The following is a 15518-nucleotide window of genomic DNA, read 5'->3' on the forward strand; positions in this document are numbered from 1 at the left end:
AGATTGGACAGCTCTACAAATCTGAGCCTGGACATCCTAATCCCACACAACAGAACCAATACTCTAAGGAGAGTTTTTCTCACCTTAAGAAAACAAACTGGCTGACTTCAGAATGCAAACTGCTTTAGTTAAGTTACGCCCTGCACCATGAAGGACCCAAGGCACTTAGTAAACTATGAACAGACTACTCTGAGGAGACCACAGACAAGAAGTCTCAGCTAACAAAGAAGGAGACTCCTGGCATCTCCACTCTAAATTAAGCTATTTAAGTTTTTTTTTTTTTTTCCCATTTACTTATCCTTGGCAATCACACTCTGGTTTATCACTTCTACAGAGAGAGAAGAAAACAATTTATATTATTTCAGTTAAGAGTTGAGTCAACTAAAAAAAATTACTAATTGAATATTTAGCTGCACAGCTGAGTTTTTAAATGCAACAGAAAACTTACATCTACAGTGCAAAGAACATCATTAAACCCCCACACGTGATTTGAAGAACAACAAAGAGCCTTCAGGACCCCCAGCCATTCTGAACTGAGAACAGTGCAGCAGGCCGTCAGCTCGGAGGAGAAATTGGCTATGTCATTAATCCTACAAAGAAGAAAAAGAACATAGGAGAAAGTAACAAAAGACAAATACTCGTACAGGATAAACTCAACGAACATATAATTTCAGTATCATCGAACATGGGATTCATTTCTTAGATTCAAGGATATAATAAAAATCCGCTTGACAAACTACCTACTAGAATACAGGAAAAGAGAAAGGAAATGTCTTCACATGTTTTCTAATATTTAATGCTGTCTATCAACAAACAATAACCAGTACAGATAGCAATTAACATATTTTTAGTTCAGTAAACAAATCTGACCTATGAATTCATGATTTTAAAAATCATTTAAAAAAGTAAAAAGAAGAACTAAATCCAACATTTCCAAAATTATGTGTATTTTTCATTGGTATTTTTGTCATATATGTTTTTGAAAATGGATCAGACAACTGATGGACTATATCTAGAGCATCTTACGTCAGAGCAATAAGCCAGGTTAAGAAAAGCAGCCAGAATAGAGCTGAAGTAAACTCAGTTACAAAATAAGATTTAAAAAACAAAGCCAAATGTCTCAAATTAAAGATCTGAATTTCAAAGTAGCAATCGTGCAACAACTGTGTTTAATCAAAAAGCCCAGCTCACCTTCCAGCATCCTGATGACCCATACATACATTCATGAGAGTGTTACAGACGAAGCTGTAGCGATTGGCTGCGTTGTCACTGAGGATCTTGCCCAGCACTGAGTAGTTGATGCTACGGGCCGAGGGATTCTCAATAAAATCCATCATGAAGTCCGGATCCCATCGCAAGTTAGAATTTGCAGGAATCACATTATTATATATGGTTTGCTTTACTTTTGAACAGGCACTACTGAGGTTAGAAGAAGAAGAGTTGAAAGACAAAACAAAACTACAATAACTAGAAACTGACTTCATTTAAGGACAGATTAAATGGCAACTGTAAAGTATTCCTAGAGAAAGCTCATATTATGGATTCTTGATTCCAACTTCCCAATAATAAGCATTGGACACAGTGCCTAGAATGTTCTAGTTCAAAAAATAGTTACTAATTGGGTAGAGGAACAAAACAAAAATAAGACATTTGGGTACTAATTTTAACTTAAAGGTCGTTTCTACATTTTACATGCTTTAAAAATAAAATCATCTACTAACACGTCCAACAACTTTTCTGAATAGTGAGTGTTATAACTTAAGACTAATAAAAATGGATTGGATTACACACCAGCAATACCTTGGTGTTTTTATCCTAATCATGCATCCTGTAAAACTATTCCTCTCCATTCGGAATATCCAGGGAGGTTCATGTGTCATACCTAACTAGGAAAGAAGGGTTCACTCCCTGCATTCAAGGAGTTTAAATTCCAGGAAGGCAGATATGGATAATATATGAAGTCTATGAGAATAGAGAAACCATTATACTGTTCCTAAAAATGTATCATGTTGTGCTTCTCCGTGGCATCTAGGGTGTTTTAAGAACCTGGTATACAATATTCAGAATTATACAGAATAATATATAGAATATATTGTCTAAGTGTATAAAAGAGAATTAGAAAGCATCCTCTCAAATCTTGCTCTGCAGCTACGGCTGAAGGATGACCTGATTTCGGAGCTCAGACCCCACGTGCACATTGCTGTCCTTGCCCACTTGCTGTGGATAACAAGTCCATAAACAACATTTCATCTTCTCTATAAAAGAGCTGTTTTAAGCAACAGAAAATTTTTTCTTTTTAAATTTCAGTGAATTTATTTGTGATCAAGGTGACATGCCCTAGTTTTATGTACCTATAAAAATAGTAGCCAGGAATGATTTCCTCACAAATGAAAAGATCTATAGACTCTTTTGGAGAAGGCTCTGGCAACCCACTCCAGTACTCTTGCCTTGAAAATCCCATGGACAGAGGAGCCTGGTAGGCTGTAGTCCATGGGGTCACAAAGAGTCAGACACAACTGAGCGACTTCACTTTCACTTTTCACTTTCACGCTTTGGAGAAGGAAATGGCAACCCAGTCTAGTGTTCTTGCCTGGAGAATCCCAGGGACGGGGAGCCTGGCAGGCTGCTGTCTATGGGGTTGCACAGAGTCAGACATGACTGAGTGACTTAGCAGCAGCAGCAGCAACATACACTCTTTATCCTAAACTGTTACCACTGACAACTGCTTCCAGAAAACAGAGATTGCTCAGTTCAGTGTTTACCAAAATGTGACTTCAGATTTTCTCCTTCACAATCACCTCGGGGAATTTGTAAAAATTAAAAGACTTGTGGACCTCACTGTTAGGTGTATGTAATCTGTATGCTTAAAAAAAAAAAAAAAAACTGTCCCAGGTAACAATAAGTCCCAGATATGCTTGGAAAGTATTGGGCCAAGAGGGAGGACTAAAGCCACCCACTAAATGGTAGCAAATACAACTTTCTCCATGCTTTTTCTTTGCAGACAACTTATATGCATGCTTCTTAGTGGTTGCTGAAGGATATAAGTTTGCAACCTGAATTCATGACCTGTTCAAAATGACAAATATTAAATAGTTCCCAGAGCTTTTATTCATTTAACTTTAAAATGGGGTTATTTATGGCTGTGCTGGCTCTGCACTGCTGCAGGAAGGGTTGCTCTAATTGTGGCAGGCAGGGGCTCCTCTCGAGTTGTGGTGTTCAGGCTTCTCATTGTGCTAGCTTTTCTTGCTGCAGAGCACAAGCTCTGGGCATGTGGGCTTCAGTAGTTGTGGCTCGCATGGGCTTAGTTGCTTCACGTCATGTGGAATCTTTCCTGAGCAGGGACCAAACCCATGTCCACAGGATTGGAAGGTGGGTTCTTAACCAATGGACCACTAGACAAGTCCTCCAAGCACGTTTAAAATCTCTCTTTTCCTTGTCTTAACCCTTGCCACGCTTTCCACTCAACTTTCATACATTCTCACTTAGCGATAGTTCTAAATTTGCTTTACCTCTCCACTAAAAAGGAAATAAAAATCAATTTTTCTCTCTGCTGGTCCCCTTCCTAGTATCAGTCCCTGGTTTCCTCTACCTCCCAGTATTCCGAGTGTTACGGAAACAGAGTTCTGCAAATAGCAAAGCAGTATCTTTTTTCAACTTTCCACTTAATTCTAACAATCTACCAAGTCTGTCTTTAGAAAGCAAAAAATCTCTGCTTTTCTTTCTGCATTTTTTTATGAGTTAGCCTCACTTTTCTGGGACTTCTTTCAAGTTGATGCCCTCCTGCCTCCACTTATAATTTTCCTGAACTTTGTGGTTCATGCTGAGTCTCCTCACCCTTCATTTTGAAGCTTCCTATTTCACTTATTACACTCTTTACAAATGAGTTCTAGGTTTTAATGAAACATTAGCTGCCATCAAGGTCACTGTCAAATTCTTAGCACTCTCTGTTTCAGGAGTATATGCAGTTAACAAACAAATAAAAACTCTCATTTCCTTCTGAAGCTGTATGCATCATAAAAACCTGATACAATAATGAACGCAACACATAGCTCAAGGCCAAAATGACTTATATTCAAATGTGGGTTTCATCATTTATTAATTTACAATGAAGAATAATCATTTATTGATAGGAAAAATTACTTCTACTTCCTGGGGCTGTTAGGAGGATTAAAGATCTTGATGAAAACAACCCAGCAAAGCCCTTGGCACACAACAGCAGCTCGGTCAGAGTGAATGTTACCTGCTCCGTCCATGTCTGACTCTTTTTGACCTCTCAGACTGTAGCCCACCAGGCTCCTCTGTTTATGGGGTTCTCCAGGCAAGAAACTGGAGTGGGTTGCCATGCCCTTCTCCAGGTTATCTTCCCAATGTAGGGATCAAACCAATGTCTCCTGCGCTGGCAGGCACCTTTTTTACTCGTCTGAGCCACCAGGGAAGCCTGCTCAGTCATAAGTAGATGCGATTAGTGATCTATTTCATTCAAATATTACACTTATACACATTATAGATGATGTTTCAGATCCAATCATTAAAACTGGTTTAGTAATATATTAATAGACATCTCTCTGCACATCTAGCTTTTCTTCAACCATTTTCTTAATCCTAGACTATAAATAACACTCGACTTGAAGGTTTTCCAAGAGAATTGCCATTTTCTTCCATGTCTTTAATTGCTAATGCTAAGCAGCCCCTCAGTTCATTGTTGGTCTCCTAAGTTTCTGCACAGCCAGAGTGCAATACTTGAATTAACTCTCTTAACATGCTTTACTACCCTGCAGGAGCATTAGCGGTCAAACACTGTGGCTTTCTTGAGAAACGTACAGGGCTGTTGCAAGAACCCAGTCATCTATGAGAAAACTCTCTGAAAACTGTAAACTGAAAGCTCTCTGCAAAGTAACAGAAGAACATGGGCATTGTTTTTACATTATTTCTGGGGGAAAATATTAATATTTCATAAGGGATTATTTTTAAACCTAATTCATTTCATAAAGACATACTTTCACATTTTTTTCCCTATCAGTACCATTAAAAATATCACAGATATTGGTTTTGGTATAGATCATTCTTTAAATAGATTTTTTTTTTTTTTGCAGTGCCTACTATGAGCCAGATACTCTTCAAGGTACTGGGATAGAGCAATGAAGAAAACATAAAGCTTCTGCTCTCAAGAAGCTTATAGTCTAGAAAGGAGCCAGGCCATAAATAAGTGTATCATGTATGAAGTGGGGAGGGGGAATCATGCTAAGCTCAGTGAATGACAGAGAGTGGGGGCAAGGGCTGTCCTACTTCAAAGGGGCTGATCAGAGAGGCAGAGCCCTGAATGAACTGTGGGAGTGAGCAAGTAACTGCAGGAAAACTACAAGAGCAGTAACAGCCAAGTGCCAAAGCTCCAAGATGGGAGTGTGTTTAGAATGTTTGGAGACCAACAGGGAGGTCCATGTGGTTAATCTGAACAGAGAGAAAGAGAAGACAGGGCTGGATCCAGTAGATCCTGAAGGATTTTGAATTCTATTCTGAGTAGATAAGAAGCCACTAGTATATGTCAAGTTATTCTTGTTTCAAAAGGGTGATTTTTGAAGACGTGTTGAGAATACTCTTAGGAGAATCAAGGATGCAAGCCAAGAAAGCAGTTAGAAGGAAAATGTGATGGTCCAACCAAGAGATGAGCATGGTGGGAGCGGCAAAGCAATAAAGAGTGATCAGGTTCTAGATGTACCTGGAAGACAGAGTTTCTCAGATTTACATACAAACTGGATGCAAGGTACAAGAGAGTGAAGAAAATCATAACTGACTATTCTTTCCTTGCCTAATTCTCGATTCCAAACTTATTTTGTCAGCTATTACCACTTCCTTCCCTCCACCAACTTATAATTAATCATCTAAACTTCCTCAAACAACATTAAGTAAGTAAAGAGTTTCCAGCACCTGTCCATCTGTTGGGGGTACAAGAGCTAAACTGCAAAGAATGACAAGGAGCCAGAAATGCTATTTCAAGTAGGAAGGAAAAGGAGTCAAAGAAACAAATGCAGGGAGAAAGGAAGTATGCAAACGATGGGGAAACAATTTTCTAAGTGAGGTAATAGCAACTGCAAAATACAGAATGTTTTCTATTCTACCAAAATTGCAATCAGAGTTAAACATGCATAGTAATCTGGAAGAGGAAGTTACAGTTACAATGAAATGTACTTCAACAGGAATTCTGGCAGATATAATTAGGATTATTTCTCATTATTAAAAAGGATGACAATATTGGTTGGCCCACAGGAAAAAAAAAAAAAAGGCGGGGGGTGGGGGGAGGCCATAAACCTATTCTTATTCTTTTGACTTTCTTCTACCCACCTGAAGAGGTCTCCAAATTTACTTCTGAGGTGGCTACATGACACGTAGAGATCATAGAGGTAGGCTAAGATGCATCTTTCAGGGGAAGAACATTCTGAGGGGTTCACAACATGCTTTACCACACCACACAATCTAAGGAGAAAAATACACGAGGACATGAGACACATACTTTGTCAATATATATGTTATTGCTTGAATCTTTTAGAGAATATCTCCTTGATTACTTTGAGTAAGAAAAAAACATATCAGACTGTTAACACTAATCATTATAGCAAGTAAATATCTGAATAAAATATCATTTTCTATTATGATATTGAAACACTACGTATTTTTAAAACTTCAGAAATGCCATTAATAATAAGAAATGAAAGAAATTCCTCCATACAGAAGATGTATAGGGAGGAGTCCATGAATAAAGTTTCTGTACTAGGATATAAAACTTTTAGCAGAGAATCTCTCTTGAGTAAAAAGATTGATAAATTCAGGAAATACGCAAAGGACCCCATGTCCACTTTATAAAGGGGCAATTTCTTCATATCAGTAAGTTTGATAAGTTCAATTTTAAGACCATAAGCTGGTTTAGGCATGAAACTGACAAATTCATGGTTTGAGGTCACATTCTCCTTCTTAATCCAAACTAGAGACAAATTTACTTTAGTCAATCTTAATTAACAATTCCAAACTCCTTCTTTTTGGTGATATGACACTCGCACTTCAGAAGAGGCGTTTACTATCCAGTTTCCCAGATCAGGAAGATGGCCTCTCGGGCCACAGTTCATACAGCACACAATTTCACATGACACATATAGACACCTAGCGGTCCATCCAACTATCAGAGTCAGATTCCACCGCCACGCTGCATTTGATTACAGGGTTCAATACTACTACAACAGAGTCGCATATGACTAAAGATTATTAAAGCTGAAACATGTTTCAGAAATCACCTGATTCACCTTCTTTATCTTACAAAGAGGGCTCTGAGGCTCAGAAAGGTAATGGAATTTGCCCACAAGGCAAAGAGCTAGTTTATAGCAGATCCTAAAAGAGAACTCAGGTCTCCAGAGGCCCAGTCTAGAGCCTTCTCTGCTGTTTAGAAGATGGGAGGAAGCCTGGGATGACAAGGCTGAGAAGGACACTGCAATCACGGGCAATACCTCCGGGCACCCTTCCCAAGACCTGTGACTTGAAGGCTCACACAGACTTGGACTTCTTATTCCCACTCTGGGAGCAGCAGAACCCTGATAGCTCTGTGGCTCAGCTGGCAATAGCAGAGGAAGAACAGTGTTCCCTGAAATGGGCCTGCCAGGCTGTGGGCTTTTTCTTTGTGGGTGTAAATGAGAAATGCCTTTCAAACTAAGACAGAGAAGCGCCAACATCCAGAAAGAAATCCAGCCCAACATCAGAGGTGGGACTAGCAAACCATGCAAAGAAATAAGCATGTAGTATCCCAAGCCTGTGAACTGACAGCAGCTGATGCAGACTACTGAAAATGGCTGTCAGTTGCATCAAAAGTGTCCCAAAGTTAAGAAGAAAAGTAGGTGCTTCACTCAGTTGTTACCTATATAAACCAAAATAGCTCCAGGCATACCTTGAAAAAGCAAAGAATTATTTTGTGATTGAAGAAAACAAACATGTATTGAAAGATTGCCAGGCATTTACTCTATCAAAGTCAGTGTTCCCTTGACTTCCTAGAAGTAACAAAATATTTCACATCGAGATCCAGTATGTTTATATAAGTACCAAAAAAAAAAAAAAAAAAAAAAAAAAAACCCAACCCAGAATAAGAGTTTGGGGAAAAGTACTTATCTTTACTATATATGATAAAAAACAAACACAAAGTGAATATCAAACATGATTTTATAAACATTTAATAGAACACAAATTTAAAATATCAAACTGAATGATAATGACATAATTTCAAAATAAAGGGAAAAAAAAAGTACTTGTGAAAAAGAATTATTTTCATTTCATGACCAATTAGGGCATTTCCATTCACAGTTTAAAAAGTATGGTGTAAATCAAACAGTATGAATGAGCTGCATAAATGATTGCTAACTGTTTCAGGAATCTGGCAGATTTATTAGCTATGAGATGCTGGGTACAACACTTCACCAGCCACTCCAATTAACAGGCCTGAGTGTCAGTTTCTTGACTTGGAAAATGGTACTAATTATTCAACTCCACAGGGTAGATGAGGGCTGTAAAATAGTTCTATATTTTCTGGATTCTAAGGTAGCTATTTTTTACATTTAAGAATATCAGGGATGTTTCAGATGCCACTTAGTAATAATCTAAGTGTTTATTATCCGTGGCTTTTCTCTTATAAGAAGAGAAAACTTACGGTTCATCAAGGCTAAAATATTTAACTGGCTCAACAGAGAAAAAAAATTCTGCTGATTCTGGTCACAGAGAAAAAATTGAAGAAAGAGGCAAGAATAGGAGAGACAAACTTGAAGCAAAGATTAAGAACATATTAAATCAGGTGTCTTCAAGTGATAAGACAGTATTTGTTAGGTAAGGATGGCTGCAAATAGAGAAGAGGCACAGAAATACTTATATCAAGTTCAATGTTAGCAAAAGTCTAAAAGCAAAAATTCTACTTTAGCCTAAAACCTAGTCCAAAATGTACTTTAACTTTAAAGTGAAAATTTTCATCTTGGGAAATGCAGTTAAAGAAAAGCATATGTAGTTAAGAGACAGCCTCTTACATGAACTGAATGTAACAATAATTGGATTTACTTTGTTCTGGTTTTTTTTTTTTTAATTTTATATGTTATTACAGAAACATCTTCAAGACTTCAAAGAATAGTTACAAATTAAAAAAGCTATGTGTAGAATTAATGTGGTAGCATTTCCTCTTCCCTCCAAAAGCTGCTGTTAAATAGATGCCACTCTAGAATAGATTACATGTGCTGGATTGCCAATAAAAAAGCACTGTGAAACCAAAGAACTCCGTGTGTGTCTTTTGAGCCCATTAGGAAAAATGGGAAAAAAGAGGTAGCCTTTCTTTTAAGAACATATACATAAAGCCCGGAGAAAGAAGTCTGCAGTGGACAAAACAGAGCTCAGAATAAGTGTTTTGACAGCTCATTATATTTCTCTGGTCCCAGTAATTTCAGCCTCTAATGGTAGTGATGTAATTACTTAGCCCAACTTCTCTAACGGTAGAAGAGAAAACCTTAGCCTACAATTCATCCAAACTGAAAAAGACTAAGAATCAAAAAGTCATTTATTCTAGATTAACTCATCAAAATTTTCCTTTAATTTATAAAAGAAATGAAATTGAAAAGTTAAATCTGTAAGATGGTATGTGTTCAAAGCTTATTTGGAGCTAGATTCCCCAAATAGAAACTGAAATTACGTGAACAATGAAGCAACCGCATATTCACCAATCATAATAATTCAGGATTCTGGTCAGCATAGATGACAGTAACTAGGGAGAGAGAAGTAGGCAGGCATGCTTTCTACGCTTTTATCACCGTTCTGATCAACGCTTCCTGGCACAAGCCTTCTTTAACTATGCATCTTTTTATGAAACAAACAGTACTATTTTTCGTTTAAAGACACTATAAAACTTAATCACATATACACATTCCATTGTTAAATCTGTGAACAGGGGATATAGGAAGGTCTTTGTTCTTCTTTCAAACTTTATATTCAGTTATTATTTCAAAATAAAGCTTCTTTTAAAAAGCCACCTTACACATTTTAGGATATACCAACCCTTCAAACACCTGGGCTGTCTGGTCGGGGTTCAGGATCAGACAGCTGTGGTAGCGCCTGAGAACAGCCACAATGCAGACACACAGTCCTGTCGTGTAGCTTCCTGCCAGGCTGGAGGACTTCAGGAGCAGTTCCGCCTCCACAACACTCAGTTCGTTCAGGAGCTGCAAAAGGCAAAACGATCGAATGAACATGTAGCTGCCAGAACAAATAGGAAAAAACGCTAATTTTTACACACGCTGGATATACTGAGGCATCCTAAAAACTGCTTGATATCCTTTCTTGTTCTGCCACAGGAACAATAAAATAAATAAAAGCACCATCGCAGTACCTCAGGCAATTAAATGGCTTTTACTTTTAATTCTTTATCAAAATTATAGTTTTCCTTCTGTCTGGGCACCACGGTCCATGCCATCAAGAGGGATTCAATACTGAAACAGTTGCCAAAATGTTATGGTGGTCCAAAGTTCTGGACTGGATAGTTTCAGGAAAAAACACCCCTAGCCTCTTGATTTTCTTCCATTTACACCTCATTTTCAATAAATGGAAGTTATTCAGGGTATTTTCTTATTACTAACAAAGCTAACACTTCCAACAGAATAAATAAAAGATATGTTTTATTTCTACTCACTAACAACATATACTAACAAAAGAACTCAACTATGTGTACAAGAAAAATAGTGGAACAAATCAACAATGTTTCACATTTTTTGCTCTTACATAAAATATACTCTATTATGAACAGCAAACAAATTTTCACCTTTCCCTAAGCAAAACAACAAAAGACAAATAAGAAATACAGTCAAAACTCTCATGATTTTTACTATTTTAACACCAATTATATTTATTTGAAAATTATGGACAAAGACGCTAGTTGAAAATGCTAGTTAGATACTGTTGACACAGAATGTCTCAACTATACAAAATTGCATGGGGTGGCTCACTGTAAACTGTACAATGCCTAGTAGGTTTGCTTTGCTAAAAGGCAGATGCCTTTGATACCTGTATTGCAAAGTCAATGAGTCCATTGATATTTAGTGCTGGCTCCATGAGATCAAAGATGAGCTGAATGTGGTGAGCCAGTGGGAGATGGTATGATGTTCCTGATGCAAAGCTTGTGATTTGTTCTAGCACATTGTTAGAAATCTATGTGGAAAAAGTGAAAGTAGTTAGAAGACCAATATTCCAAATACCTTTTATGTATTATTTTAATTTTGGAAGGTAAGAAATGTGAACTTATACATGATTCTACTTAGAAGGTGAAACATTTCTACAGAAAAGAAAATCACGTACCAATCAAATAATATCCTTAAAACAAATATAATTTGAAGAAATAAGCAGTCATTAAGATCTTGACCTAACTCTCCTAAAGGTAGAACTATAAATGCTTAATTAATTTCCAGACATTCCAGATATTCCTTAATAAATAATAATAATAAATCAGCTTTAATGGCTACCTGAGATGTCACTTGATGCTGATCAAAATATGAAAGGAGTTGAAGTTTTGTGAACACAGTCTCCAGGGTTGGAAATGCTTCCTGTTTGTTCTTCCTGGCTTTCTGTCCTTCATCTCCAACTAAATAAACACATAGTAGATACATTATCTTTCATTTAATGGAAGCTTTTTCAGGGATACTTTTTTATTGAACTATAACACACATATGGAAAAGTATACAGACTCACTGAATTTCTACAAAAGAAATTAATTCATGTAATGAAACTCAACACATAGCAAAACCCTAGACGCCCTCTCAGGTTCCATGCAGTCACTTCCCCGCCCCAGAGAACCAAGAGCCTGCCCTCTAATGGCTCAGATTAGTGTTGCTCACTCTATACAAATGGAATCATATGATATATATTTTTATATCTGTCATCTTTCACTCAATAGAATTCTTCTGAGATTGATCCATATTGATGAGGTAATTCTAATTATTTTCTAAACATTAACAATTTTCACTTATGTAATATACTTAAATTTTGGCTATTAATGAGAATTGATAGTTGCTCAGTCATGTCTGACTTTTTGCAACCAAAGCCCTAGCCCCCCCAACCTTCTCTCTCTATGTAATTCTCCAAGTAATACAAACTGGATGGGTTGCCATTCCCTTCTCCAGGATTAATGAGAAATCCCTCCTTAAATATTTCTTACTCACTGACTTTTAAAATATGATATTAACATTGAATGGGAAAAAAAAATCACCCAGGCTCATATGAACATAACAGAAAACTCCACTGGTATCTTCTTAGGAGACTGTCTAACAACTTAGTATGTAAAAAGGGAAACCTGTACAATTCCTAACTTTTTAGGGGACAGGAAAGAATTAACTCTGTCCACAATACTGGAAAAGTGCTAACTTTATCAATTTAACATAGAGAAGTTTGGAAAAAATAAAAGTAAGAAATACTACGAACATTGCTTATTCCAGAAGAGCTCTTGTAATTGACAGCTCTGAGGATAAGATCCAGAAATAATTAGGTCCTTTTTAAAAATACTTTTTAATATATGTATTTACAAACACAAATCTAAAACCAAGAAAATGCTGTACTGTATGATCTCAAGGTTCTCTTCCAACACTATGATTCTAAGTAGTCAAATGCTACTGAAACAAAAGCCTCCTCACACACCGCCTTATATGGGAAAGTTTAATTTCAGGGAACAAAGGTCGTTTTACAGATTTTTGTATTTAAGAAAGATTTCACTAAACTAAACCACTACACCATTCAGTTATGACCTAAATCAAATCCCTTATGACTATACAGTGGAAGTGAGAAATGGATTTAAGGGACTATACCTAACAGACAGAGGGCCTGATAAACTATGGATGGAGGTTCATGACACTGTATAGGAGACAGGAAGCAAAACCATCAAGAAAAAGACTATCAAACCCAAGAAGAAGAACCCTAAAAAAGCACAATGGCTGTCTCAGGAGGCCTTACAGCCATCTGTGAAAAGAGGGGAAGTGAGAAGCAAAGGAGAAAAGGAAAGATATACCCATTTGAATGCAGAGTTCCAAAGAATAGCAAGGAGAGATAAGAAAGCCTTCCTCAGTGATCAATGCAAAGAAATAGAGGAAAACAACAGAATGGGAAAGATTAGAGATCTCTTCAAGATAACTAGAGATGCCAAGGGAACATCTGATGCAAAGATGGGCTCGATAAAGGACAGAAATGGTATGGACCTAACAGAAGCAGAAGATATTAAGAAGAGGTGACACGAATACACAGAAGAATTATATAATAAAGAACTTCACAACTCAGATAATCACGAAGGTGTGATCACTCACCAACAGCCAGACATCCTGAAATGTGAAGTCAAGCGGGCCTTAGGAAGCATCACTATGAACAGAGCTTTAGTGGAGGTGATATGGAGGTGATGTAATTCCAGTTGAGCTATTTCAAATCCTGAAAGATGATGCTGTGAAAGTGCTGCACTTGATATGCCAGCACATTTGGAAAACTCAGCAGTGGCCACAAGACTGGAAAAGGTCAGTTTTCATCCCAATCCCACGGAAAGGCAATGCCAAAGAATGCTCAAACTACTATACAACTGCACTCATCTCACACGCTAGTAGAGTAATGCTCAAAATTCTCCAAGCCAGGCTTCAGCAATATGTGAACAGTGAACTTCCAGATGTTCAAGCTGGTTTTAGAAAAGGCAGAGGAACCAGAGATCAAATTGCCAGCATACACTGGATCATCGAAAAAGCAAGAGAGTTCCAGAAAAAACATCTATTTCTGCTTTATCGACTATGCCAAAGCCTTTGACTGTGTGGATCACAATAAACTGTGGAAAATTCTGAGAGAGATGGGAATACCAGATCACCTGACCTGCCTCTTGAGAAACCTGTATGCAGGTCAAGGAGCCAAAGTTAGAACTGGACATGACATGGAACAACAGACTGGTTCCAAATAGGAAAAGGAGTACATAGGCTGTATATTGTCACCCTGCTTATTTAACTTCTATGCAGAGTACATTATGAGAAAAACTGGGCTGGAGGAAGCACAAGCTAGAATCAAGATTGCCAGGAGAAATATTAATGACCTCAGATATGCAGATGACACCACCCTTATGGCAGAAAGTGAAGAAGATCTAAAGAGCCTCATGATGAAGGTGAAAGAGGAGAGTAAAAAAGTTGGCTTAAAGCTCAACATTCAGAAAACTAAGATCACGGCATCTGGTCCCATCACTTCGTGGCAAATAGATGGGGAAATGGTGGAAACAGTGGCTAACTTTATTTTGGGGCTTCAAAATCACTGCAGATCGTGATTGTGGCCATGAAATTAGAAGACGCTTACATCTTGGAAGGAAAGTTTTGACCAACATAGACAGCATATTAAAAAGCAGAGACATTACTTTGTCAACAAAGGTCTGTCTAGTCAAGGTTATAGTTTCTCCAGTGGTCATGTATGGATGTGAGAGTTGGACTGTAAAGTAAGCTGAGTGCCGAAGAATTGATGCTTTTCAACTGTGGTGTTGGAGAAGACTCTTGAGAGTTCTTTGGACTGCAAGGAGATCCAACCAGTCATCCTAAAGGAGATCAGTCCTGGGTGTTCATTGGTAGGACTGATGTTGAAGCTGAAACACCAATACTTTGGCCACCTGATGCGAAGAGCTGACTACTCCTTTGAAAAGACCCTGATGCTGGGAAAGATTGAGGGCAGGAGGAGAAGGGGACAACAGAGGATGAGATGGTTGGATGGCATCACCGACTAAATGGACATGGGTTTGGGTGATTTCTCTTTCAACAACAAGCAAGTATGGTTTAGGGGCAAGACAAGCAAAAAACCCAGGCTGTTTTATTTCCTCAAACAAACAGAGAATGAAAATGTGCTGAGTAAAATAAGGTACAAGATTATGTGTAACTTTTGCCAAATAACACCAAATATAATGCAAAGAATAAGAATAAAGAAGTTCATGAAACCTACTAGTTTTTCAATATCTAGTCTCAAAGGTACAAATTAAGTGTGATATTTGCCTTCAATATAACTGCTCACAGGTCATAAGTGTGTTTAAAATATTCACGTTTTGAATTTTTCACTTACTAACATCAATGATCCAAGACTGAAAGCTTACACCAATAGACTTGGATACCGTGAGCTTTGGAAGTGAAGTTAATATATTTATTCAGTCTTTCTTGGGACCAAAACCAAGTGTGTCATCAAGAAAAGTAACAGAATTGAGGATCAAGACCCAGTATGAGAACTCAAAAGAGCCTCTTTATTGGTCTCTCTATATTAATAGGCTCTATTTACTTACACATAGCTAAGTGGAAGAAAAATTTAAGAAATTACTGTTGGTTTTCAAAGGAATATTTCATTTTAATGACATTTACATAAGCAATAATATAATACTAATTCATAGATGTTCATCTGTTTTATGTTCATTTGCTTTCAAAATATATATTATTGCTCTTCTGTGGCTTAATTTTGGTTTTCCATTTTTTAAAATAATTCTA

The 15518-nt window shown here is 37.4% G+C and overlaps 2 protein-coding genes across 2 annotated transcripts in view; one reads left to right on the forward strand and one right to left on the reverse strand.

The window, feature by feature from the left end:
• The window catches only part of MED12L (mediator complex subunit 12 like), a 360401-nt gene that overhangs the window by 64332 nt on the left and 280551 nt on the right, over positions 1-15518 (reverse strand). Inside the window, exons 17-22 of the mRNA XM_018049036.1 lie at positions 11520-11638; positions 11065-11208; positions 10063-10226; positions 6340-6471; positions 1192-1419; positions 449-590 (exon numbers count right to left, since the gene is read on the reverse strand). Of these exons, the coding sequence (XP_017904525.1) occupies positions 449-590; positions 1192-1419; positions 6340-6471; positions 10063-10226; positions 11065-11208; positions 11520-11638 (929 nt within the window). The remainder of the gene's footprint in view (positions 1-448; positions 591-1191; positions 1420-6339; positions 6472-10062; positions 10227-11064; positions 11209-11519; positions 11639-15518) is intronic.
• Positions 1-15518, forward strand: part of P2RY12 (purinergic receptor P2Y12) — a 49820-nt gene that overhangs the window by 19784 nt on the left and 14518 nt on the right. The gene's annotated exons all lie outside the window — the stretch shown is intronic.

Source organism: Capra hircus, chromosome 1 (assembly GCF_001704415.2).
Source record: "Capra hircus breed San Clemente chromosome 1, ASM170441v1, whole genome shotgun sequence".
In the NCBI taxonomy this organism is placed as follows: Eukaryota; Metazoa; Chordata; class Mammalia; order Artiodactyla; family Bovidae; genus Capra; species Capra hircus.